At 43.4% G+C, this 26,704-nt stretch overlaps 1 protein-coding gene across 1 annotated transcript in view; it reads right to left on the bottom strand.

Moving 5' to 3' along the window:
• LOC135519625 (striated muscle preferentially expressed protein kinase-like) overlaps positions 1-26,704 on the bottom strand; it is a 132,554-nt gene that overhangs the window by 52,592 nt on the left and 53,258 nt on the right. The window contains 6 exon segments of the mRNA XM_064944865.1: positions 4,062-4,251; positions 4,727-4,885; positions 5,242-5,502; positions 12,832-13,007; positions 23,777-23,865; positions 24,213-24,379. Of these exon segments, the coding sequence (XP_064800937.1) occupies positions 4,062-4,251; positions 4,727-4,885; positions 5,242-5,502; positions 12,832-13,007; positions 23,777-23,865; positions 24,213-24,379 (1,042 nt within the window).

A 26,704-nucleotide genomic window follows, 5' to 3' on the forward strand; every position in this document is an offset into this window, starting at 1 on the left:
CATGTATTCATTTTGTGAGAGCTGCGAGATATTAACCAGGTTTATTTGCCACTAAGCAGTATGCATTATTTGAGTTTAACATGCAGTTGTTGGCTCTCTTCAAAAGTAAAAGATCGTATTCCTGCTTAAGTTCTGAAATTAAGTTACGTTTTCTTCCTTACCTTGTAAATATTTTGTATGCGCTTTTTCTAAGAAAGTTAGTTATTTTTACATTCATTTTCATTTCTGAATCAGATTTTTCTGAGTTTAAGATTATTATCCTCCTAATGTACGCCTTAAAGGCATCCCAAAAAATATCCGGGGTCGGCTCTTCTATGTCCGCTAGAGCGCATTCGGAAAGTATTCAGACCCCTTGACTTTTTTCATATTTTGTTACGTCACAGCGTCATTCGAAAATGGAAAGAATAGTTTTTTCCCCCTCATCAACCAACACACAATACCCCATAATGACAAAGGAAAAAAGGTTTCTTATAATGTTTTGGTGAATTTAAATATACCAACAAAAAATGTTTCATATAACATTTGCATAAGTATTCAAACCCTTTACTCAGTACTTTGTTGACACACCTTTGGCAGCGATTACAGCCTCAAGTATTCTTGGGTAGCGCTACAAGCTTGGCACACCTGTATTTAGCGAGTTTCTCCCATTCTGCTCTGCAGATCCTCTCAAGCTCTGTCAGGTTGGAAGGAGAGCATCGCTGCACAGCTATTTCCAGGTCTCTCCAGAGATGTTAGATTGGGATCAAGTCCGGGCTCTGGCTGGTCCACTCAAGGACATTCAGAGACTTGTCCCGTAGCTAGTCTTGCATTGTCTTGGCTGTGTGCTTTGGGTCGTTGTCCTATTGGATGGTGAACCTTCTCTCCAGTCTGAGGTCCTGAGCGGTCTGGAGCATGTTTTCATCAAGGATCTCTCTGTACTTTGCTCTGTTCATTTTTTCTTTCGATCCTGACTCGTCTCCCAGTCCCTGCCGATGAAAAACATCCCCATAGCATCATGCTGCCACCACCATGCTTCACTGTGGGGATGGTGTTCTCGGGGTGATAAGAGGTGTTGGGTTTATGCCAGACATAGCGTTTTCCTTGATGGCCAAAAAGCTCAATTTTAGTCTCATCTGACCAGAGTACCTTCTTCCATATGTTTGGCGAGTCTCCCACATGACTTTTAGCGAACACCAAACGTGTTTGCTTATTTTTTCTTTAAGCAATGGCTTTTTTCTGGCCAATCTTTCATAAAGCATCTCTGTAGAGTGTACGGCTTAAAGTGGTCCTATGGACTCCAATTTCCGCTGTGGGGCATTGCTGCTCCTTCAGGGTTATCTTTGGTCTCTTTGTTGCCTGTCTGATTCATGCCCTCCTTGCCTGGTCCTCGAGTTTTGGTGGGTGTCCCGCTCTTGGCAGGTTTGTTGTGGTGCCATATTCTTTCCATTTTTTAATAATGGATTTAATGGCACTCCGTGGGATGTTCAAACATTCAGATAATGTTTTAGAACCCAACCCTGATCTGTACTTCTCTACAACTTGTCCCTGATCTGTTTGGAGAGCTCCTTGGTCTTCATATTGCCTCTTGCTTGGCGTTGCCTCTTGCTTAGTGGTGTTGCAGACTCTGGGGCTTTTCAGAACAGTTGTATATATACTCATGTGACACTTAGATTGCACACAGGTGGACTTTATTTAACTAATTATGTGACTTCTGAAGGTAATTGGTTGCACCAGATCTTATTCAGGGGCTTCATATGCACGCACCACTTTTCCATTTAAAATTTTGTAGATTTTTTTTGACTATTTTGTTTATGTCCTTTACTTGAAATCCAAATAAAAATCATTTTTAATTACAGGTTGTAATGCAACAAAATAGGAAAAACGGCAAGGGGGATGAATACTTTTGCAAGGCACTGTATATGGGAAAATACATGTTTTCAAGTTTCAACCAATCGAAAGAACAATCGACTCTGGGTTGATCAATACCAGCCCTAATGTACCATGCATTTCACTGGCATCGGCTATTTTTGGCATTACTTCCTAGAGAAGACCAGTTACTTGTGGACAATAGTCCAGATTGTTGTGTGAGGAGGGGGAAGGAATATTGTCTCAATTTATGATAAACAGGTCTTGGGCATCACTGTCTGTAGCCTATTGTTCTTATCTGTTTTTCCTCTATCACTCCTCAAGGCACTGGGCTCTCTTTCAACTGAAAAGGGTTTGCTACAGCCTGTTCAGGGCTTCATTAGCGCTTGTGAACTCCATTCTCTATGTTCCCTTCCATACCCACAGTACTGCCGGGAATTGGAGTTGAGACTTGACTCCTTTTTCCTCCAGTGAATGTCTGAACGGAATGAATTGCTTGCGTTTTTTCTCAATCTAGAAGACAGGTCCTGGAAGAATCGAATGGACCGGCCCTGGACCTTGATCTCATTGTCCCCATGTGCCGTCAGAATGTTGACTTTGGTATGATAGTTCCACATCTTAAAAGGTTACCATGCAAGGGTATTTAGAGTTTTTCTCCTTCATGCCCACTCCTGATCCTCTGGGGATACATCCATGCCAAGCTCCTCCGATATAAGCTTAATCACGTAGATGGAAAGGTCCCCTGTTTTCCCTCATCTTCCAGTAGGGACAATATTCTCATATGATTTTGTCTCGATCTGTTTTCTAGCTGATCCAGTTAATCTTCTAAAGTTTGCACCATTGTTTCCAGAAGGTCCATTTAGTTGACTTTTCATCCACACTCCGCCCTGTATATGCATATCTGGCACAATAGACTACTTTCCTTTCAAGCAAATCTACATTTTTAACAACAGATTGTTTGTTTTGGTGTTCATTCAGAGCATTTTAGTTATTATTTAGTTTGCATCTAAAAGTTTGTATTTTTCTTTTCCTCTAAGGGAAGGTTTGATTCTCAGTGTCGTTTTACTGAAATACTGTTTCCCTTTTGTGTATAACTGACCACTCACTCTCTCCTGGTTGCTTGGGGATATATTTATTTATCGCTTTTAAAGGGTTAATATAAACCATGTCGTCTGGCTTGTACATATAATCACTGTTTAGACGGTACATCACTGAGCTACAATCTCCCCTATGCATCCTAACGGTATGCACATGTAACTACATAGTAATTAAAATGGCACTTCACTTTACATTAAGTACATTGTAAATACATGTATATCCCTTGTAATTAGAGAGTTTGTTGTTAAATATTGCTTCATTGTAAATACAATGTAACCTAAAGGGTTAAACTTAATGTTCTCCTGTCTGTTAATTTCTCCTGGTTAGCCTATTGTCTGCAAAGGTTGTTACATTGTAACCACATAGTAATTATAGAGGTTACACCCTACTGGGTTTCACTTTACATTAAGTTGCTTGATCCTGAGTAGCTACATGAGAGTTACCAGTATATCCTATGTAAGGACATTGTTACATTACACTTGATTCGGTACGGCCTTTGAGCCAAAACGGAGAATACCGTCGTGTTTGTGACCGTCTCATCTTTCCATAGAGGGTTCGGACGCTACAGACGATTTTGTCTCATGGTCTGACAAACACCGCTCACGCTCTGTCACCTTTGACCACAGATTTTGAAGTGCGGCATAAGCAGATGCGGTGGATTTAGATGTAGCCTATGAACAAAAAAATCATCTCTACCTTAAACGGACAGATTTTTATGGGGAATTTTGTATGGTAATTAGATTTCGTGGGGGCTCGGCCATCGACCTTAGGGGCTTAATAACATCAGTAGTTACAACTGTGGAGTAACCAACAACTGAATGTGTAATTACACATTCCTTCTTCCAATTGTGTAATAACTGATTCCTCAATGACCCTATTACCATGTAATTACATAGTAAAAACCTATGTAACTACTATATTGTTAACGCAGTTATTACTGTGTTAGTTACATAGTAATAGGGACGACTTAATGTAAAGTGTTAGTGCATTTTTAAACTTTGATACCCTACAAGTTTGCATTTCTTGCACTGCAGGACAATTCTCAGCAACAAAAGAGAAATCAAACTTAGATCCTAAATCTGTATGGTGAGGACTGTAGGTGGTAAGTGTGTTCCTACATTTGAGATGAGATAGCAGGTCTGGGCTCCTGGACATAGAGCTCAGCGGAGCTCTCGGCGTCGCCATGTGGATTGCGAGCGATGACCGTGTAAAAGCCCTCGTCCTCATTGGTGACATGAGAGATGATGAGGGAGTGACGACCTCCCTCTTGTAAGATGCGCACATCATCGCTCTCTACCAGTGTATGGTCTGAGGAGAGAAGAGGACATACAGACATCGTCTCCATAGTGATTTAATTTGCAAAACCTTCAAATAGTACACGCTGCAAACAAGTATAACATTAGTAATATAACAAGTGCACCTGCACTGTCAATGTAGATGTAAATATACAGGTTCATACATGATTACATTGACCCTGAACAACCGTGTTAACTGCTGTATGCTCTTGAATAGCAATAAGAGCTAATTTGGTGGTAAACTAGCCTGGTCCCAAATCTGTGTTGTGCTGTATATTTATATCTACATTGACAGTGCAGGTACACATTGTTACATAGTAATTATTACTGTTATACTTGTTTGCAGTGTGCACAATTTTGCCAATACAATCACTATGGAGACAATGGCTGTTTGTCCTCCTATGGTTATTGTCATGTTTGGCTACATAGCACAAACAGATCTGGGACCAGGCTAGGGGAACATAATGAACATAGTGAACATCTCCTACCGAAATGTCCCCAGCTGACTCTGGGAGGTGGTGTTCCGCTGACCTTGCAGTCAAAGCGGGCGTTACGGCCCTCGATCACCTCTAAGACGTCCAGTTTACGGGTGAATAGGGGCTCGATGGAAGGAATGACTTTGAGTTGGCCACTCGAGGTCAGTTCCTCTAAAAACGAAAGTAAAGACCAAAGTAAAGCAACAAACTTGAAAATGAAGAAAAAAAAAGAAAGCAAGAAAATGCACAATACTGGTTTATTAATTCAATGGTCATTCAACTTATTTCAAGAGTAAGAATTTGATTCTGGGAAGTTGATGACTTGTTCCTAACTACACATTTATTCATCTATATAGTGTGTATGTATATTATCTAATGATATACCAAGATTAAAAGTGTGTTTAAAAAAGAGGAAACATTTGGTTATTCTACCAACATGAATGAAAATGAAGAGCATGACTCTTCTTGCAAGACCCTAGAGATGAAGAGAACAAGTGAAGTGGGTGACAGTGCAGTTAAGAGTTCACCTTTGGCCGAGGTCAGTTTGCACGTATACATGCCGCTGTCATCCTCATGCACTGAGTTGAGGAGCAGCCTGCACCTCTTCCCATCAAAATGCATTTTGCAGTTGAGCAGAGCCGGCTGGATCAGCTTCCCATCTGCTAGCCAATCGACGTCCGTGTCCAGTGGTCCAATTACGTGGCACTCAAACATGACTGTCTCGCCGGCATCCGCCGTAATGTCCTTCACTGGACGGATGATGGCGAGGCCTGGCTCCACCGGGGGCACTATGGGATGCACAGGACAGCAGTTAATATTCTGTCAACCCTGTTTCATGTTCGTCATCTGTCAGTGTGCAGAGTTATATTTACCAAAGTATTTAAAATATCACCTGCGATTTCAAAGCTGGGGAATAATACGTCATGCATTTTAGTCTTTTACGGATTGAGAGTCAATGATCTATATAACATTATAAAGGATGTTGTAATGAATGACATGAGTTCATAGCTTATATTAACAAGCTGCACAAGAACTCACTACTGTAATGGTCCATGTTACAAAGTGGCTCAGTGACTCGTGTTTGCATCTCAATGTGAAAAAAACTGTTTGCATGTTCTTCACAAAGAGGGCAACAGATGCTACTGAACCAGAAGTCTATGTGTCAGGGGAGAAGCTCCAGGTGGTATCTGATTTTAAGTACCTTGGCATCATCCAACCTCTCTTTTAAAAAGCATGTGAAAAAGGTCATTCAGATAACCAAATTCAACCTAGGTAATTTCCGATTTATACGAAATTGTTTGACTACAGAGGTAGCAAAACTGTACTTCAAATCTATGATACTCCCCCACTTCACATACTGCTTGACTAGTTGGGCCCAAGCTTGCTGTACAACATTAAAACCTATTCAGTCTGTCTACAAACAGGCTCTCAAAGTACTTGATAAGGAAGCCCAATAGCCATCATCACTGTTACATCCTCAGAAAGCATGAGCTCCTGAGTTGGGAAAATCTTGTGCAATACACCGACGCATGTCTTGTAATCAAGATCCTAAGTGGCCTGGCTCCCCCTCTACTCAGTATTTTTGTTAAACAGAAAACCCAAACATATGGCAGCAGATCCAGAAGGTCTGCCATGAGAGGTGACTGTATAGTTCCCTTAAGGAAAAGCACCTTTAGTAAATCTGCATTCTCTGTGAGAGCTTCCCATGTCTGGAATAAATTGCCTTCAGACACACAGTTTTATTAATTTTACCTTTATTTAACTAGGCAAGTCAGTTAAGAACAAATTCTTATTTTCAATGACAGCCTAGGAACAGTGGGTTAACTGCCTGTTCAGGGGCAGAACAACAGATTTGTACCATGTCAGCTCTGGGGTTGGAACACACAACCTTCTGGTTACTAGTCCAACGCTCTAACCAATAGGCTACCCTGCCGCCCCATGCACCACCTGTCACACTTTCACAAAATGTATGAATACATGGCTAAAGGTCAATCAGATTTGTGATCATAATCCCTAGCTGTGTATTGCCGCTTTCCATGCTGTCTGTAGCTTGTGAGGTGTGGAAACGCTGTTGCTTTTATGAATATTGTCTTGTTGCTTTTTGTTCTATGTTGCTCTGTCTGTATGCTATGTCTTGCTTGTCCTATGTTGCTCTGCGTGTGCTCAATGCTCAATGATTGTCTATATTGTAATTGTTTTTAATAATCTGCCCAGGGACAACGGTTGAAAATTAGCCGGCTGGCTAAAACCGGCACTTTTACTGAAACGTTGATTAATGTGCACTGTCCCTGTAAAAATAAAATAAACTCAAACTCACACTACACATATTACTATGTTTATAGTCAGTGTTATAACATTATAAGTGCATCATAATGCATGACAATCAACGTTATAAGGCATGGATGTACAGTTGAAGACCTTAGTCAAATACATTTAAAATCAGCGTTTCACAATTCCTGACATATAATCCTAGTAAAAATTCCCTCTCTTAGATCAGTTTGTATCAACAATTTATTATAAGAATGCGAAATGTCAGAATAATAGTAGAGAATTTTTTTTATTTAAGCTTTTATTTCTTTCATTACATTCTCAGTGTGTCAGAAGTTTACATACACTCAATTAGTATTTGGTAGCATTGCCTTTCAATTGTTTAACTTGGGTCAATCATTTCGGGTAGCCTACCACAAGCTTCCCACAATAAGTTGGGTGAATTTTGGCCCATTCCTTCTGACAGAGCTGGTGTTACTGAGTCAGGTTTGTAGGCCTCCTTGCTCGCACACGCTTTTTCAGTTCTGCCCACACATTTTCTATGGGATTGAGGTCAGGGCTTTGTGATGGCCACTCCAATATCCTGACTTTGTTGTCCTTAAACCATTTTGCCACAACTTTGGAAGAGTGCTTTGGGTCATTGTCCATTTAGAAGATGCATTTGAGACCAAGCTTTAACATCTTGACTGATGTTTGGAGATGTTGCTTCAATATATCCACAAAATTTTCACACCTCATGATGCCATCTATTTTGTGAAGCGCACCAGTCCTTCCTGCAGCAAAGCACTCCCACAACATGATGCTGCCACCCCCGTGTTTCACGGTTGGGATAGTGTTCTTGGGCTTGCAATCTTCCCCCTTTTTCCTCCAAAAAGAACAATGGTCATTTTGGCCAAACAGTTATATTTTTGTTTCATTAGACCAGAAGACATTTCTCCAAAAATACGATCTTTGTCGCCATGTGCAGTTGTATACCGTAGTGTGGCTTTTTTTATGGCGGTTTTGAACCAGTGGCTTCTTCCTTGCTGAGCGGCCTTTCAGGTTACGTCAATATAGCACTCGTTTTACTGTGCATATAGATACTTTTGTACAGGTTTCCTACAGCATCTCACAAGGTCCTTTGCTGTTGTTCTGGGATTGATTTGCACTTTTCGCACCAAAGTACGTTTATCTCTCGGAGCTGAGTGGTGCCTTGGGGTTTTTACTTGCTAACTATTGTTTGTACAGATGAACGTGGTACCTTCAGGCATTTAGAAATTGCTCCCAAGGATGAACCAGACTTGTAGAGGTCTATAATTATTTTCTGAGGTCTTGGCTGATTTCTTTTGATTTTCTCAAGCACAGAGGCACTGAGTTTGAAGGTAGGCCTTGAAATACACCCACAGGTACATTCCACTACATCACCGGATTCCTGCCACACGCTCTGGACCATTACACCGGATCTTCGCAGTTAGCTAGTTGCTATTGTGGCTAAAGCCCTTGTCCAGAAGCATGCACCAGTTATCCCCTAGCTAGGCCCATCTCAACAGCTAGCAAACAAAGTACACCAACCACAACACTTCTCTTGCCAATTGGAATGGACCCTTTGTCGACACAGAGCCCCGCCCATCCATCACGGGGCTCCAGCAGCTGGTCTGCTGACATAACTCGGCTAATGTGCTCTGAACTGGCCTCTGCGTCGTGGCTGTTTGGTGATGATCCATCTGCTAGCCCTGGCCTGCTAGCTCCCTGAACGCCATGTCTCCCGCTCGCTCAACATAGTAATCGACTACTGAACTGTTCCCTGTTTCATCTAGTGCTGCTCATTGGACCCTATGATCACTCGGCTACACAGCCGATGCCTGCTGGACTGTCCAGTCACACGAACCGGAACCCCCAACAGTAGTAGTCAGTTATCCACTGTTAGCGGTCATCTGCTAACCTTAGCCTGGTCAACTCCTGCCAGTTTGCCCAGCGCAATTCAACCCAGAGCATATTGGACTGCTTTTTACCCACCAAATCTCCATATTTATGGATTCCTACTGCAAGCTCTGAACCTTTTCACCTGGATCAGCGCAGCTAGCTAGCTGCTATCAGAGTGGCTGCTCCTGGCTAACGTCCTGAAGCAAGCACCAGTTAGCCGGGAACTAGCCTCGTGATAGGCCCATCTCCCGGCTAGCTGAAGAGGTCCATCAGCCACTCATTGGGCTACAATACCTATTTTGCCAATTGGCCTGGACACTTTTACTGCCGTCACGGAGCCCTCCGATCCATCATGACTGGTCTACCGACGAAATCTGCCCAAGGGGGTTTCAACAGGCTCCTCCATTGTGACAAACCCTGAAGGCCCAACCGCTAGCCTGCTAGCAGCAACACGCTTGCTTTCTCGACCATATCGGACAATTAGCTGAAGAGGTCCATCAGCCAATTTCTTGGGCTACAATACCTATTTTGCTAATTGGCCTGGACCCTTTTAATGCCTACACGGAAATGGTGTCTCTAGAGACAAAACGTCTCTCATCGTCACTCAATGCCTAGGTTTACCTCCACTGTATTCACATCCTACCATACCCTTGTCTGTATATTATGCCTTGAATCTATTCTTTCGCTCCCAGAAACCTGATCCTTTTACTCTCTCTTCCGAACACACAAGATTACCAGATCTTATAGCCAGTTCTATTTCGCAACAAAGCATCCTTCACTCATTCTGCCAAACATACCCGGTGAACTGACTATCCTACCAATACTTGACTTCGGCGATGTCATTTACAAAATAGCCTTCAACACTATACTCAACAAATTGGACATAGTCTTTCACAGTGCCATCCGTTTTGTCACCAAATCCCTATATACTCCCCACCACTGCGACCTGTATGCTCTCGTTGGCTGGCCCTCACTTCATATTCATCTATAGGTCATCTATAAGCTTTTGCTAGGTAAAGCCCCGCCTTATCTCAGCTCACTGGTAACCATAGCAGCATCCACCCGTAGCACACTCTCCAGCAGTTATATTTCACTGGTCACCCCCAAAACCAATTCCTCGTTTGGCCGCCTTTCCTTCCAGTTCTCTGCTGCCAATGACTGGAACGAATTGCAAAAATCACTGAAGCTGGAAACTCATACAGTGAGGGAAAAAAGTATTTGATCCCCTGTTGATTTTCTAAGTTTGCCCACTGACAAAGAAATGATCAGTCTATAATTTTAATGGTAGGTTTATTTGAACAGTGAGAGACAGATTAACAACAAAAAAATCCAGAAAAACTCATGTCAAAAATGTTATACATTTATTTGCATTTTAATGAGGAAAATAAGTATTTGACCCCCTCTGCAAAACATAGTACTTGGTGGCAAAACCCTTGTTGGCAATCACAGAGGTCAGATGTTTCTTGTAGTTGGCCACCAAGTTTGCACACATCTCAGGAGGGATTTTGTCCCACTCCTCTTTGCAGATCTTCTCCAAGTCATTAAGGTTTCGAGACTGACGTTTGGCAACTCGAACCTTCAGCTCCCTCCACAGGTTTTCTATGGGATCAAGGTCTGGAGACTGGCTAGGCCACTCCAGGACCTTAATGTGCTTCTTCTTGAGCCACTCCTTTGTTGCCTTGGCCGTGTTTTTTGGGTCATTGTCATTGTCAATACCCATCCACGACCCATTTTCAATGCCATGGTTGAGGGAAGGAGGTTCTCACCCAAGATTTGACGGTACATGGCCCCGTCCATCGTCCCTTTGATGTGGTGAAGTTGTCCTGTCCCCTTAGCAGAAAAACACCCCCAAAGCATAATGTTTCCACCTCCATGTTTGACAGCGAGCTCCATTTTGGTCTCATCTGACCACAACACTTTCACCCAGTTGTCCTCTGAATCATTCAGATGTTCATTGGCAAACTTCAGACGGGCATGTATATGGGGCTAGAGTGTTGTATATAGTGGTTAGAGTGTTGGACTAGTAACCGAAACGTTGCAAGTTCAAATCCCGAGCTGACAAGGTACAAATCTGTCATTCTGCCCCTGAATAGGCAGTTAACCCACTGTTCCTAGGCTGTCATTGAAAATAAGAATTTGTTCTTTTAACTGACTTGCCTAGTTAAATAAAGGTAAAATAAATAAAAATGTGTGTCTGAAGGCAATGTATTCCAGCCATGGGAAGCTCTCACAGAGAATGCAGATTTACTAAAGGTACTAAAGGCCAGGCCACTTAGGATCTTGATTACAAGACATGCGTCGGTGTATTGCACAAGATTTTCCCAACTCAGGAACTCATGCTTTCTGAGGATGTAACAGTGATGATGGCTATTGGGCTTCCTATCAAGCACTTTGAGAGCCTGTTTGTAGACAGACTGAATATGTTTTAATGTTGTACAGCAAGCTTGGGTTCAACTAGTCTAACTGACTTGCCTAGTTAAAAAAAGGTAAAATTAAAAAAAAAAGTGCTTTCTTGAGCAGGGGGACCTTGCGGACGCTGCAGGATTTCAGTCCTTCACGGCTTAGTGTGTTACCAATTCCTTTCTTGGTGGCTATGGTCCCAGCTGCCTTGAGATCATTGACAAGATCCTCCCGTGTAGTTCTGGGCTGATTCCTCACCCTTCTCATGATCTTTTCAACTCCACGAGGTGAGATCTTACCTGGAGCCCCAGGCCGAGGGAGATTGACAGTTCTTTTGTGTTTCTTCCATTTGCGAATAATTGCACCAACTGGTGTCACCTTCTCACCAAGCTGCTTGGCGATGGTCTTGTAGCCCATTCCAGTCTTGTGTATGTCTACAATCTTGTCCCTGACATCCTTGGAGAGCTCTTTGGTCTTGGCCATGGTGGAGAGTTTGGAATCTGATTGATTGATTGCTTCTGTGGACAGGTGTCTTTTATCCAGTTAACAAACTGAGATTAGGAGCACTCCCTTTAGGAGCACCCTCTCAATCTCAGCTCTTTCTGATTGAGAGGGGTCAAATACTTATTTCTCTCATTAAAATGAAAATCAATTGATAACATTTTTGACATGCGTTTTTCTGGATTTTTGTTTTGTTTTTCTGTCTATCACTGGTCAAATAAACCTACTATTAAAATTATAGACTGATAATTTCTTTATCAGTGGGCAAACGTACAAAATCAGCAGGGGATCAAATACTTTTCCCTCACTGTATCTCCCTCACTAACTTCAAGCATCAGCTGTCAGAGCAGCTCACAGATCATTGCACCTGTACATAGCCCATCTGTAAATAGCCCATCCAACTACCTCATCCCCATATTGTTATTCATTTTTTTGCTCTTTTGTACCCCAGTATATCGACTTGCACATTCATCTTCTGCACACCAATCGCTCGAGTGTTAATTGCTAAATTGTAATTACTTCGCCACTTATTGCCTTACCTCCCTAATCTTACCTCATTTGCCCACACTGTATATAGATTATTTTCTATTGTGTTATTGACTGTACATTTGTTTATTCCATGTGTAACTCTGTGTTGTTGTCATTGTTGCACTGCTTTGCTTTATCTTGCCCATTTTCTGGAATCTTCCAAGCTGTTTAAAGGCACAGTCAATTTAGTGTATGTAGACTTCTGACCCACTGGAATTGTGATACAGTGAATTAAAAGGGAAATAATCTGTCTATAAACAACTGTTGGAAAAATGACTTGTGTCATGCCTAAAGTAGATGTCCTAACCAACTTGCCAAAACTATAGTTTGATAACAAGAAACTTGTGGAGTGGTTGAAAAAACAAGTTTTAATGACTCCAACCTAAGTGTATGTAAACTTTCTACTTCAACTGTACATACAGCAGCTCACACAAATTGTTATCCAATGTTATGTATTATTTGATTGGCCTACAGCAAAGAGAGGAATTGGAAATAGAAAAAACAACCATTTAATGTACCTTTCACTTCCAATTTGCATTCACATTGCTTTGTTCCATACTCGTTGATGATCTTGCAGGTGTACACTCCTGTGTCCAACTTCTGGGGTGAGTTGATGGTCATTTCAAAAGTGCCGTCCTCAGTCTCACGCACAGTGTGGCGCAAGTCTGTTTTTATCGTCATCCTGTCCCTCAGCCTGAACCAAGGGAGAGTTCTATATTTAGAAATGTTTCCAGATGTTTCCAGATGTATTACAATGTACTGTGAACTACAGTATATTGGTTTCATAAAGATAACATGTAAATGTATTACAGAAACCTAGCAACCATTGTCTTGCCAATGTAAACCATGACAACGTGGAGCATGCACAAAACACTGATGACAAGATATGTGTGACTAGTGTTTTTCAATATTAACAATATCCCGTATATGTTACGGCAGGCTTAAAGTGGAACTGACAGCGTTTTAACTACTTGGCACATTTGAAACAAAAAGACAATCATGATATCAGTCAAAAATATCAAATTCCCAGTTTATGCTTAAAAAACAACTTGATAAGAGGTTTTGAAAATAGCTTCTATTTGACTCAAAATTCCATAACGTACAGTAAGGCATTGTTGACAGAATAGATGTTCAATGCAAGATTAACATAATTCAGCAATAATAATATAATTTACATTTCTTGGTAGTCCAAAAAATATTGCTATCAAGTTGTAAATCACAGCTGGCTAGTAGATTGTTTGCTGCCGCCACCCATTCGGGATGCACCGTTTCAGTTTCAATGACTAAATATTTTGAAAAAAATCAGTCATTACGTGTCTCATGGGCTCGTGCATGTGTCTAACACAAGGTTTAAAGGCCGAATAGGTAACACAAGCATGCAGCAGAGGGAAAGTGTACAGACACATGCCACATTCTGTTACGCGGAGTGAAACAGGGGAACACAAGAACAGACTCAGAAGAAGAAACTGTGATGAAGTAACCAAGGTATTTATTGGAACACAGGGGGAAGATGGAGTCCAGGTCAGGGGAAGTTCAGGCGGGTTGCTGGAGATCAGGTGCTGAGGCTGAGGCTGGAGTGAGAGGGGTTGAGACAGGGTAAGCAGGTCTGGGGAGAATCCAAGGGAGTAGTAGAGTGGGGGTCCAGGACAGAGTAACAGGATGACGAGATGTGGAACAGGAGACAAAGACCAGAGTCAGAGCAGGCAGAACTGTAGCGGATAGGAAAACAGCATCGGGCAGGGAAACAGAAGGATTGGGAGGCACCCAGCGTATCCCTCCCAGTCCACCAGGTACTGCCAGCTGCGACCCCGACGGCACACATCCAAAAGCCGCCAGACCGTATGAGCCGAGGGACTGGAGGAGCTGCTGCAAGAGGAGACAGGGGACTGGAGCAGACAGGTTTAATCAGGGACACATGGAAGGTGGGGTGGATCATAAGTGAGCCTGAGAGTTTCAGGTGCACAGCATAGGGGGTAATGACACGGTCGATTTCAAAGGGAACAATGAAGCGGGGGGAAAGTTTCTTCGATGCTACCTTTAATGGCAGGTCTTTCAATGAGAGCCATACCTTTTGACACTGGGTATAGACTGGAGCTGAGGCCCAGCGACGGTTGGCTTGGGTCTGGGTCCTCAGCCCTTCCTCCAGGTACGGTGACAACAGCGCAGATGGTCCTGGACAGAGGGAACCGCAAACTCAACCTCTTGGGCGGGGACCAAGGGAGGGTTGGTAACCCAGAGCACACTCGAACGGTGACATACCACCGACGAGGCAGTGGTGAGAGTGTTGTGGGCATTTTCAACCCAGGGTAGCTGAGCGCTCCAGGAGGAAGGGTTGGCAGAAGTCACGCAGCGTAGGGCAGTCTCCATCTCTTGGTTGGCCCGTTTGGTCTGGCCGTTGGGGCAGTCTCCATCTCTTGGTTGGCCCGTTTGGTCTGGCCGTTGGTCTGGGGGTGATATCCAGAAGAAAGACTGACATTGATACCAAGAACTGAACAGAAGGATCTCCATACCTGGGAGGTAAACTGGGGTCCTCTTTCGGAAACAATGTCAGTGGGGATGCATGTAGACGAAATACATGGGATACTAACAGGTCCGCAGTCTCTCTGGAGGATGGTAGCTTGGAGAGGGGAATGAAGTGAGCCATTTTGGAAAACCTGTCAATAATAGTGAGGATGACAGAGTTACCGTTAGATGGGGGAAGGCCAGTGACGAAGTCCAGTGCTATGTTACCAGGGGCGACTGGGTAAAGGAAAAGGGTGGAGCAGACTGGAAGTAGGTTTAGTGGAGGTTTTGTTCCGGGCACAAACCGTACAGGCTGAGACACACTCCCAGACATCTCTCTCCATGGTGGGACACCAAAAGCATTAACGCAGGAAGGCGAGGGTCCGGTTCATACCAGGGTGACAGGTGAGGTGGGTAGAATGGCACCACTGAAGAAGATCAGAGTGAACATAATCTGGAACAAACAGAGCATTACTAGGATAGTTACCAGGGTCAGCCTGGTTCTGCTGAGCCTGGAGGATAAGGGACTCGATCTCCCAGGTGACGACGGCAATGATGCAGGTGGATGGCACAATGGCTTCTGGCTTGGTACCCGTGTTGTCGGTGGTGAACTGGTGAGAGAAGGCCTCAGGCTTGGTTATTCTCGAACCAGGGCGATAAGTGAGTGTGAAATTGAATATACCGAAGAACAAGTTCCACCTGGCTTGCCGGGAGGTCAGACGTTTGGCGGTCGGGATGTAGAACAGGTTTTAATGGTCAATCCACACGATGAATGGGGTTACAGTGCCCTTCAGTCAGTGACACCATTCCTCCAGAGCCAGCTTAACTGCCAGGAGTTCCTGGTTACCGATGTCAAAGTTCCTCTCTGCAGGTAAGAGCTTACGGGAAAAGAATGCACATGGGTGGACATTCTGATCAGAGGGGAAACGTTGACACAGAACAGCACCTACTCCGGTGTCAGTGGCGTCCACCTCCAAGATGAATTGGAGTTCTGGGTCAGGCTGAGTAAGGACCGGAGCGGAGATGAAGTGATGCTTGAGTTCCAGGAAAGCTGCCTGCCTCAGGCGTCCAGTGGAATGGAGTGGAGGTGAGAGTGGTGAGAGGTGCTGCTAGACGGCTGTAGCTACGGATGAAACATCTGTAAAAATGCGCAAACCCCAGGAAACGCTGTAGCTGCTTTAGGTTGGATTATGCAGGCCACTCTGTCACTGCCATGACCTTGGCGGGGTCCATAAGTAACTGTCCCTGTGCAATAATATAACCCAGGAAAGACACTGTGGCAGCATGGAACTCCCATTTTTCAGCTTTAACAAAAAGCTTGTCCCCCTCTTATGAGGACAAGGTGGTAGGCATTCCGGAGGTCAAGTTTGGTAAACACCATGGCTCCATGGAGGGGGCGAAAGCAGAGCTGATGAGTGGCAAGGGGTACTTCTTAACAGTGATATTATTTAGCCCATGGCAGTCCATGCATGGCCTCAGTGACCCATCCTTCTTCTTCACAAAGAAAAACCCAGTACCCACCGGGGAGGAAGATGGCTTGATAAGTCCTGCAGCCAGAGAATCCTGGATGTAACTCTCCATAGCCTCTTGCTCGGGACGAGAGAGGTTAAACAACCCGGCTACTGAGGAGAGGAGGTCCAGTCAATCTGTGGGTTGTGTAGCTTTAACCATGGATGGCCAAGAACTAGGGGAGAGTAAGGACAGTCAATTATGGAAACTGATATTTTCCTGGTGATTTACAGAAAGACGCAGGATGATAGGGACTGTTCTCTCACAGACACGAGTGAGGAGCTTTCCATTGAAAGCGTTGGCATCAAGAAGTGAATCGAATGGAACAGTGTCCAGGCCCAACTGGGTAACGACACCTCGGTCCTGGCTCAACAGTATATCCCCACTACTGCTGATCCCCCTCTTTTGCTGGACACAGGGACCAGTGGAGACAAAGTGACCAAACTAGCCACAGTATAGGCAGCGCCTCGTGCAGATTTGTCTTTGCCTCTCCCACGGAGAGAGACGGGCCGCGGCCGAGCTGCATGGGTTCAGGATCTGGACGAGCCTGGGGATGGGATGCAGTTGGAGAAGGAGTGCAAGGCAATGAAGCAGATGTTATGGGACATGCAACCTTATCTACCGTCTCCCTCCAATGCTCACGGAGACGGTAGTTGATGAGGATAGCGAGAGAGATGAGTTCATCAAGTCTATCAGACTCATCCCTGGACACCAACTCACCATTGAGGGTCTCAATGAGCGCGTTCCTGAATGCTCCCTGAAGGGCCTCCTCATTCCAGCCTCTCTCAAGGTTGAGGGTGCGAACCTCACATGCCATCTCAGCAACACTATGGGGCCTTGACGGAGGTACAGATGTCGTTTAGCGGCATCCTTACCGCAGACCGGGTGATCAAAGACTTTCTTCATCTCCTCTGTGAATGGACTGTCTCTCCCACACCGCTGTGGCCCAGGAAGGGAAATATTGCCTCTTCGCTAGCTTAAGAGTAGGGCTGTTGCTCAAATACTAGTGAACATTGTACTAAAAGGCTCTGCAAGCTCCGAGGTTGCCATCGTAGCACTCGGGAGTCTGAACAAATGGCTCTCGGGGCAGAGAATAAGGACTTGGGACGGGTTTGAGCTCTGGGCAAAAGGTTCAACCCTGTAGGTCAGAGAGACTCTGGTGAAAACTCCTTGATGTGCTCCAGAAGGGCTTTCAGGGCTTGGTCATGTTGCTCAAGCAGGGCGCCTTGGCCAGCGAGAGTTTGGTGGAGAGTCGGAGAGTCTGCTGGGTTTCTGGCCAGATTGTACTTTTGCGTGGAGTGGAACAGGGGAACCCAAGAGCAGACTCAGACAAGGAAACTGGGATGAAATAACCAAGGTATTTATTGGAACACAGGAGAAGATGGAGTGCAGGTCAGGGTAAGCTCGGGAGGGTTCCTGGAGATTAGGTGCGGAGGCTGAGGCTGGGGTGAGAGGGTGTGAGACAGGGTAAGCAGGTCCGGGGCGGAATCCAAGGGAGTAGTAGAGTGGGGGATCTATGACAATGTAACAGGATGATGAGACGTGGGACAGGGACCAGAGTCAGAGCGGGCAGAACTGTAGTGGATAGGAAAACAGGCACAGCAGGGTAACAGGATCTGAATAGTAACAAAAGCTAGAAGCGTAGACTGACTGAGCAGAGATTACAATCTGGCAGTGTGGAAGTGGAAGGACTGAGTATTTGTAGAGGTCCTGATTATGGAACGGGTTGCAGCTAGTGTGGATCTGCTCTGACTCCAGCACACCTGTCTCCGTCCACACAATCACACACACACACACACACACACACACACACACACACACACACACACACACACACACACACACACACACACACACACACACACACACACACACACACACACACACACACACACACACACACAGAGAGAGGGAGAGTGAGATAGCACAGGGGAAGTGGTAGCAGGTCAAGGAGACACTGGATGGGCACTAGAGGGCGTGGCAGGAGCAGATGTGACACAGTCCGAGCTAGGATACTAAAATGTTGCTGTCAGGCTTTGGTTTTTAAAGCTTGACAATGAATAACAAAAAAGCAAAACCTGCAACAAAACACAATGCAAAAAAGAAACATGTAGGCAACATTTGAGCAGGTCCTAGGTATGCTATTCAACGACAATATATTTTGAGTGCACCATACAGAAATGCATCTATGCAGTGCAAAAAAATGAAAAACATGTTTTAAGTTTAAATGTTACAATAACCTATACATTTTTGTTATTTGGAGTTATTGAATACTTTTTGATTATGGTTACAGCATATTATGCACATCTGCAAGCATAGCAGCAAAGGATGGACAAATATTATTTGTCTCTTTTGTTCATCGCTGTGCACAATACCAAGGTAACCTGCCTAAATTACTACCGACTCATTGCACTCACGTCTGTAGTCATGAAGTGCTTTGAACAACACCATTATCCCAAAAACCCAAGACCCACTCCAATTTGCATACCAACCCAACAGATCCACAGATGACGCAATCTCTATTTCACTCCACACTGCCCTTTCCCACCTGGACAAAAGGAACACCTATGTGAGAATACTATTCATTGACTACAGCTCAGCGTTCAACACCATTGTGTCTTCAAAGCTCATTACTAAGATAAGGACCCTGGGACTAAACTAGAGGTCGACCGATTAATCAGAATGGCCGATTAATTAGGGCAGATTTCAAGTTTTCATAACAATCAGAAATCAGTGTTTTTGGGCGCCAATATTTTTTATATTTTTTATAGCTTCATTTAACTAGGCAAGTCAGTTAAGAACACATTCTTATTTTCAATGACGGCCTAGGAATGGTGGGTTAACAGCCTTGTTCAGGGGCAGAACGACAGATCTTCACCTTGTCAGCTCAGGGGATCCAAAAGTGCAAACTTACAGTTAACTAGTCCAACGCTCTAACCACCTGCCTCTCATTGCACTCCATGAGGAGCCTGCCTGTTACGCGAATGCAGTAGAAGCCAAGGTAAGTTGCTAGCTAGCATTAAATGTACCTTATAAAAAACAATCAATCAATCATAATCACTAGTTATAACTACACATGGTTGATGATATTATTCATTTATCTAGCGTGTCCTGCATTGCATATAATCGATGCAACGCTGGGGGATGATTTAACAAAAGCGCATTTGCGAAAAAAGTACAATCGTTGGACGACTGTACCTAACCATAAACACCAATGCCTTTCTTAAAATCAATACACAGAAGTATATATTTTTAAACCTGCATATTTAGCTAAAAGAAATCCAGGTTAGCAGGCAATATTAACCAGGTGAAATTGTGTCATTTCTCTTGTGTTCATTGCACGCAGAGTCAGGGTATATGCAACAGTTTGGGCAGCCTGGCTTATTGCGAACTAATTTGCCAGAATTTTACGTAATTATGACTTAGCATTGAAGGTTGTGCAATGTAACAGCAATATTTAGCCTTATGGATGCCACCCGTTAGATAAAACACGTATTGTTTTCGGGAATGATAGTTTCCGGATTCGACCATATTAATGACCAAAGGCTCATATTTCTGTGTGTTATTATGTTAAAATTAAGTCTATGATTTGATAGAGCAGTCTGACTGAGCGATGGTAGGCAGCAGCAGGCTCGTAAGCATTCATTCAAATAGCACTTTTGTGCGTTTTGCCAGCAGCTCTTCGCAAGCACAGCGCTGTTTATGACTTCACGTCTATCAGCCTAATGGCTAGTGTAACCGATGTGAAATGGCTAGCTAGTTAGCTGGGTGTGTGCTAATAGCGTTTCAAACGTCACGCACTCTGAGTCTTGGAGTAGTTATTCCCCTTGCTCCGCGGCTTTTGAGGAGCGATGGGTAACGCTGCTTCGAGTGTGGCTGTTGTCGATGTGTTCCTGGTTCGAGCCCAGGTAGGGGCGAGGAGAGGGACGGAAGCTATACTGTTACACTGGCAATACTATAGTGCCTATAAGAACATCCATTAGTCAAATGTATAAGAAATAGAAATGGTATAGAGAGAAATAGCCCAATAAATACTATATTAACTACAACCTAAAACCTCTTACCTTGGAATATTGAAGTCTCATGTTAAAAGGAACCACCAACTTTCATATGTTCTCATGTTCTGAGCAAGGAACTCAAGCGTTAGCTTTTTTCCATGGTACATATTGCACTTTTACTTCTCCAACACATTGTTTTTGAATTATTTAAAACAAATGGAACAATTTTCATTATTTATTTGAGGCTAAATAGATTTTTATTGATGTGTCATATTAAGTTAAAATAAGTGTTCATTCAGTATTGTAGTAATTGTCATTATTACAAATAAATCAATTTTAAAAATCGTCCGATTAATCGGTATTGGCTTTTTTGGTCCTCCAATAATCGGTATCGGTGTTGAAAAATCATAATCGGTCGACCTCTAGACTAAATACCTGCCTTTGTAACTGGATTCTGGAATTCCTGGCGGGCCACAACCAGGTGGTAAGGGTAGGTAACAACATCTGCCACGCTGATCCTCAACACAGGAGCCCCTCAGGGGTGCGTGCTCAGTCCCCTCCTGTACTCCCTGTTCACTCATGACTGCATGGCCAAGCACGACTCCAACACCATCATTAAATTTGCCGACGACGCAACAGTGGTAGACCTGATCACCGACAACGATGAGACAGCCTATAGGGAGGAAGTCAGAGACCTGGCAGTGTGGTGTCAGGATAACAGCCTCTCCCTCAACGTGATCAAGAAAACGGAGATGATCGTGGACTACAGGAAAAGGAGGGCCGAGCACACCCCCATTCTCATCGACGGGGCTGCAGCGGAGCAGGTTGAGAGCTTCAAGTTCCTTGGTGTCCACATCACCAACAAACTGTTATGGTCCAAACACATCAAGACAGTCGTGAAAAAGGGCACGACCACGCCTATTCCCCCCCAGGAGACGGAAAATATTTGGCATGGGTCCTCAGATTCATGACCCGCCAAATCGCTCTTCTTAACACCCACCCGCACCAATGTGTCGGAGGAAACATTGTTCAATTGACGACCGAATTCAGCCTGCAGACGCACTGGCCCCCACTAGGAGTTGTTAAAACGCAATGACGAAAGTAAAGCCCCCCCCGGCCAAACCCTCCCCTAACCTGAACCTCGCTGGGCCAATTGTGCCCCGCCCTATTGGTCTCCCGGTCACAGCTAGTTGTGACACAGCCTGGGATCAAACCTGGGTCTGTAGTGATGCCTCAACACAGTGCCTTAGACCGCTGCTCCACTCTGTAGGCCCAGTGCTATATTTATTCATAATAAAACAATTGCCAATTTGGGTCGCAGTTGCACATTAACTTCTTGAAACTCCCCATCCCGGATCCGGGTTTGTGACTAAAGCCTCAGGCTCATTAGCATAACGCAACGTTAACGATTTCTGAAAATTGCAAATAAAATGAAAATAATGCGTCTGCTCTCAAGCATAGCCTTTTCTTAACAACACTGTCATCTCAGATTTTCAAAATATGCTTTTGAACCATAGAAATTGACTAATTTGTGTAAGAGTATGCAAAGCTAGCATAGCATTTTGAGTAGCATTTAGCACGCAACATTTTCACAAAAACCAGATAACCAAATAAATAAAATCATTTACCTTTGAAGAGCTTCTGATGTTTTCAATGAGGAGACTCTCAGTTACATACCAAATGCGCAGTTTTTCCTGAAAGCGTCTGTGTGTAGGAGAAATCGTTCCGTTTTCTACATTGCGTCTGGCTACCGAAACGAACCGAAAATTCAGTCACCTACAACGTAAAACTTTTCCGGATTAACTACATAATATCGACCGAAACATGGCAAACGTTGTTTGGAATCAATCCTCAAGGTGTTTTTTCACATATCTCTTCATTGATATGCAGTTCGTGGAAGCTTGCTTTCCTCTCTGTATCCCAAGGAAAAATACTGGCAGGTGACTTTTGCGCACCAATTTCGGCGCAGGACACCGGGCGGACACCTGGTAAATGTGGTCTCTTATGGTCAATCTTCCAATGATCTGCCTACAAATACGTCACAATGCTGCAGACACCTTGGGGAAACGACAGAAAGGGCAGGCTCATTCCTCTCGCATTCACAGCCATATAAGGAGACAATGGAAAACAGAGCCTCAAAAATCCTTGTCATTTCCTGGATGCCATCTCATCTTGGTTTTGCCTGAAGCTCACGTTCTAGGGCACGCACAGAGAATATCTTGGTATTTCTGGACACGTCAGAGTGTTTTCTTTCCAATGGTATCAATTATATGCATAGTCGAGCATCTTTTTGTGACAAAATATCTTGTTTAAAACGGGAACGTTTTTCATCCAAAAATGAAATAGCGCCCCCATAGATGTAAGAGGTTAAAAAACAAAACAAATAGGCTAAGTCTGGTCCGCAAGTTTTTAACATTTTTATATGGCCCGTGCACTGATTGAGTTTGACACCCCTGAGCTAGCGTATCTATGTATGTAACTAGCTATTTATTCATCAAGCTAAAAAGATGCCATCTAACGTTAGCTAGCTAGCTTGCTATGCTGAACTTGAATGACTGTTATACACGGTTAGCCTATCTCTTAGTTGTCAATCAAATGTATTTGGCATCGAGCAAAAGGGTGGGCAGGCAGGCAAGTTCCCATTCAGTTGTCAAAACGTGGGTTGGTACATGCATGCATTGGCAGGCAAGCTGCAGAACAACGAGCAGGCTACCATTCCCAATTGTTTATCAGTGCAATTCTGACAGCCACCTAGCTGAAAAAGTTTGAAATGGTTTCTCTAATGTTCCCTTGTTATATTTTAGCTGATCTCGCTCTGGCTAGCATTTGTTTTTGATCTTGTTGTTGTTAATGTGCATAGGTAACTGAAGGAGCGAGAGCAAACCTTTTCATGGTTGTTTGTGAAGTTTCCAAATGTAAGAGGACTGCAGTGGCATTTACATAAATGCAGAAATCCATTAAGGTGCATTTTGTGGCTTTTGACGAATGCGTTCTAATGATCTAAAGTCACATTGTTGCTACTGCAACAGGGTGACTTTCCAGCCCAATTCAAAGTGAATGATGGCAGGCCCGTGTGGCAAATGGCTTATTTGCATATAGGCGTACTGTAGCTCTGATTGGCTATGGCTATGGCACCGGTCTGCGTGGACTCCTGTCCTGGACAGATGGTTTTATTCAGTTTTATTTACTGCAGTGTCTATTCATTTTGCAAACGTACGGCCGCTTTCCCACTCTATATTGCTATAGGATTTTCACAAATGCCTTACTTTATACATCTTTCCCAAAAATTCTATGAATTTATGCTTCTCAGAAAATATATTTTTTAAAGTGTTATATTCTTCCTGGGGGTGTATATGAACAGATTTTAATAAGATTTAATCTGGCTAAAATGCTGTCAGTTCCACATTAAACAAAGAGGAATGAGTTGAGGTTTTGATGGAGTCAGGAAACCTACCAATAAAGCATGGGTTTGGGCTGCCCACTTATTCGGACAGACATGGTGACCTGTTGACCTTCAATGACCTCTTGATCATTCATAGTTACCTGTTAAAAAGGATGATGAGCCAGTTTGAAATTAGAAAGGAGAACACAGACTAATTTCCATGCTGTAACTTTTAAAATGTAAACTACACTATATGGAACATCCAATGCATGATGGAAGAGGTGAATCACCACACGCAGTGCCTTCAGATTTAGTTAGAAGCAATTTATAGATTCAATCAATTTCCAGTGTATTGCAATACCAATAAAAAAATGTTTGAACAAAATATAGTTGCAAAATATCAAACTGATCCCTTGCCCCAAGTTTACCACATCAAGGTCCTACAGTATAATGGAAAGTCAACGAAAGCCAGGTGATAGGCACCAGAGAAGCAGCGTTATAGTCTCACCTGGAAGGTAGGAGGCTCCTTGAATCGAGTGTCAATTATCTTCCTGGGCTCTGGGCTTCCAAAGTCCATGCCTTCCTCCAGTGGGCTGAGGTACTCTTCATCAGATGTGATAGGGCTGCTGATGTCCCTAGGAACACAAATGGTCCCCTGCAGCTCCTGCATAGGCTCTGTCAAATACACATTATAATCAGATAAAGAATAGAATAGGAAATATACTTGATTTTCCATGTTGTGATCACAGTATCTGGAGAACCCACCTCCGAATGTGAACAAGGCTTTACTTTTATTGTGTCAGTTAAATGTCATTAGGAAATGTGGAATCCAGTCCAAAAAACAGATATAATCAACCATGAATAGTAAACATAGAAAGGTTTTGCTCTTTCTCAATTCAATGTGCTTTATTGACATGGGAGACATAGGTTAACATTGCCAAAGCAAGTGAAGCAGATAATATACAAAAGTGAAATAAAAAATACAAATGAACAGTAAACATTACTCTCACAGAAGTTCCAAAAGAATAAAGACATTTCAAATGTCATATTATGTATATATACAGTGTCGTAACGATGTGCAAATGGTTGAAGTACAAAAGGGAAATTAAATTAAACATAAACATGGGTTGTATTAACAATGGTGTTTGTTCTTCACTGGTGGCACTTTTCTTGTGGAAACAGGTCACAAATCATGCTGCTGTGATGACACACGATATGGGAGTTTATCAAAATGGTGTTTGTTTTCAAATTCTTTGTGGATCAGTGTAATCTGAGGGAAATATGTGTCTCTAATATGATAATACATTTTGCAGAAGGTTAAGAAGTGCAGCTCAGTTTCCACCTCATTTTGTGGGCAATGTGCACATAGCCTGTCTTCCTTGAGAGCCAGGTCTGCCTACTGCGGCCTTTCTCAATAGCATAGTCATAGTCAAAGCTTTCCTTAAGGTTGGGTCAGTCACAGTGGTCAGGTATTCTGCCACATTGTACTCTCTGTTTAGGACCAAACATCATTCTAGTTTGCTCTGTTTTTTTGTTAATTCTTTCCAATGTGTCAAGTTATCTTTTTGTTTTCTCACGATTTGTTTGGGTCTAATTGTGTTGCTGTCCTGGGGCTCTGTGTGGTCTGTTTGGGAACAGAGCCCCAGGACCAGCATGCTTAGGGGACTCATCTCCAGGTTCATCTCTCTGTAGGTGTTGGCTTTATTATGGAAGATTTGGGAATCATTTTAGGTGGCTGTAGAATTTAGTGCATCTTTTCTGGATTTTGATAATTAGCGGTTATCGGCCTGATTCTGCTCTGCATGCATTATTTTGTGTTTTACATTGTACACAGAGGATATTTTTGCAGAATTCTGCATGCAAAGTCTCAATTTGGTGTTTGTCCCATTTTGTGAATTCTTGGTTGGTGAGTGGACCCCAGACCTCACAACCATAAAGGGTAATGGGTTCTATAACTGATTCGGGTATTTTTAACCAGATCCTAATTGGTATGTCGAATTTTATGTTAATTTTGATGGCATAGAAGGCCCTTCTTGCCTTGTCTCAGATCGTTCACAGCTTTGTGGAAGTTACCTGTGGTGCTGATGTTTAGGTCAAGGTACATGTATGTATAGTTTTTTGTGTGCTCTAGAGCAACGGTGTCACGGCTGGCTGAAGGACTGGACCAAGGTGCAGCGTACATTTTTTCTTTATTCAAAATGATGATGAAGAACATAAACCAAACCGTGAAGCTTTGGGCTATGTGCCCTGAACAAAGACAAAGTTAACTTCCCACAAAACAGGTGGGGCAAAAGGGTACCTAAGTATGGTTCATAATCAGAGACAACGATAGACATGTGTCCCTGATTGAGAACCATACCAGGACAAGACATGGAAATACAAACATAGAATAAAGGACATAGAATGCCCACCCTAGTCCCACCCTGGCCTAACCAAAATAGGGAATAAAAAGCCTCTCTATGGCCAGGGCGTGACAAACGGTGTCGAGATGGAATTTGTATTTGTGGTCCTAGCGAATGGACCTTTTTTGGAACACCATTATTTTGGTCTTATTGAGATTTACTGTCACGGCCCAGGTCTGGCAGAACCTGTGCAGAATATCTAGGTGATGCTGTAGGCCCTCTTTGGTTGGTGACTGAAGCACCAGATCATTAGCAAACAGTAGACATTTATCCTCAGATTCTAGTAGGGTGAGGCCGGGTTCGCAGACTGTTCTAGTGCCCTCGCCAATTTGTCAATATGTTGAAGAGAGTGGGGCTTAAGCTGCATCCCTATCTCACCCCACGGCCCTGTGGGAAGAAGTGTGTGTTTTTTTGCCAATTTTAACCGCACACGTGTTGTTTGTGTACATAGATTTTTCCCCAACACCACTTTCCATCAATTTGTATAGCAGGCCCTCATGCCAAATTGAGTCAATTGCTTTTTTGAAATCAACAAAGCATGAGAAAACGTTGCCTTTGTTTTGGTTTGTTTGTTTGTCAATTAGGGTGTGCAGGGTGA

The sequence above is a fragment of the Oncorhynchus masou genome, chromosome 29 (genome assembly GCF_036934945.1).
Source record: "Oncorhynchus masou masou isolate Uvic2021 chromosome 29, UVic_Omas_1.1, whole genome shotgun sequence".
Lineage (NCBI taxonomy): Eukaryota > Metazoa > Chordata > Actinopteri > Salmoniformes > Salmonidae > Oncorhynchus > Oncorhynchus masou.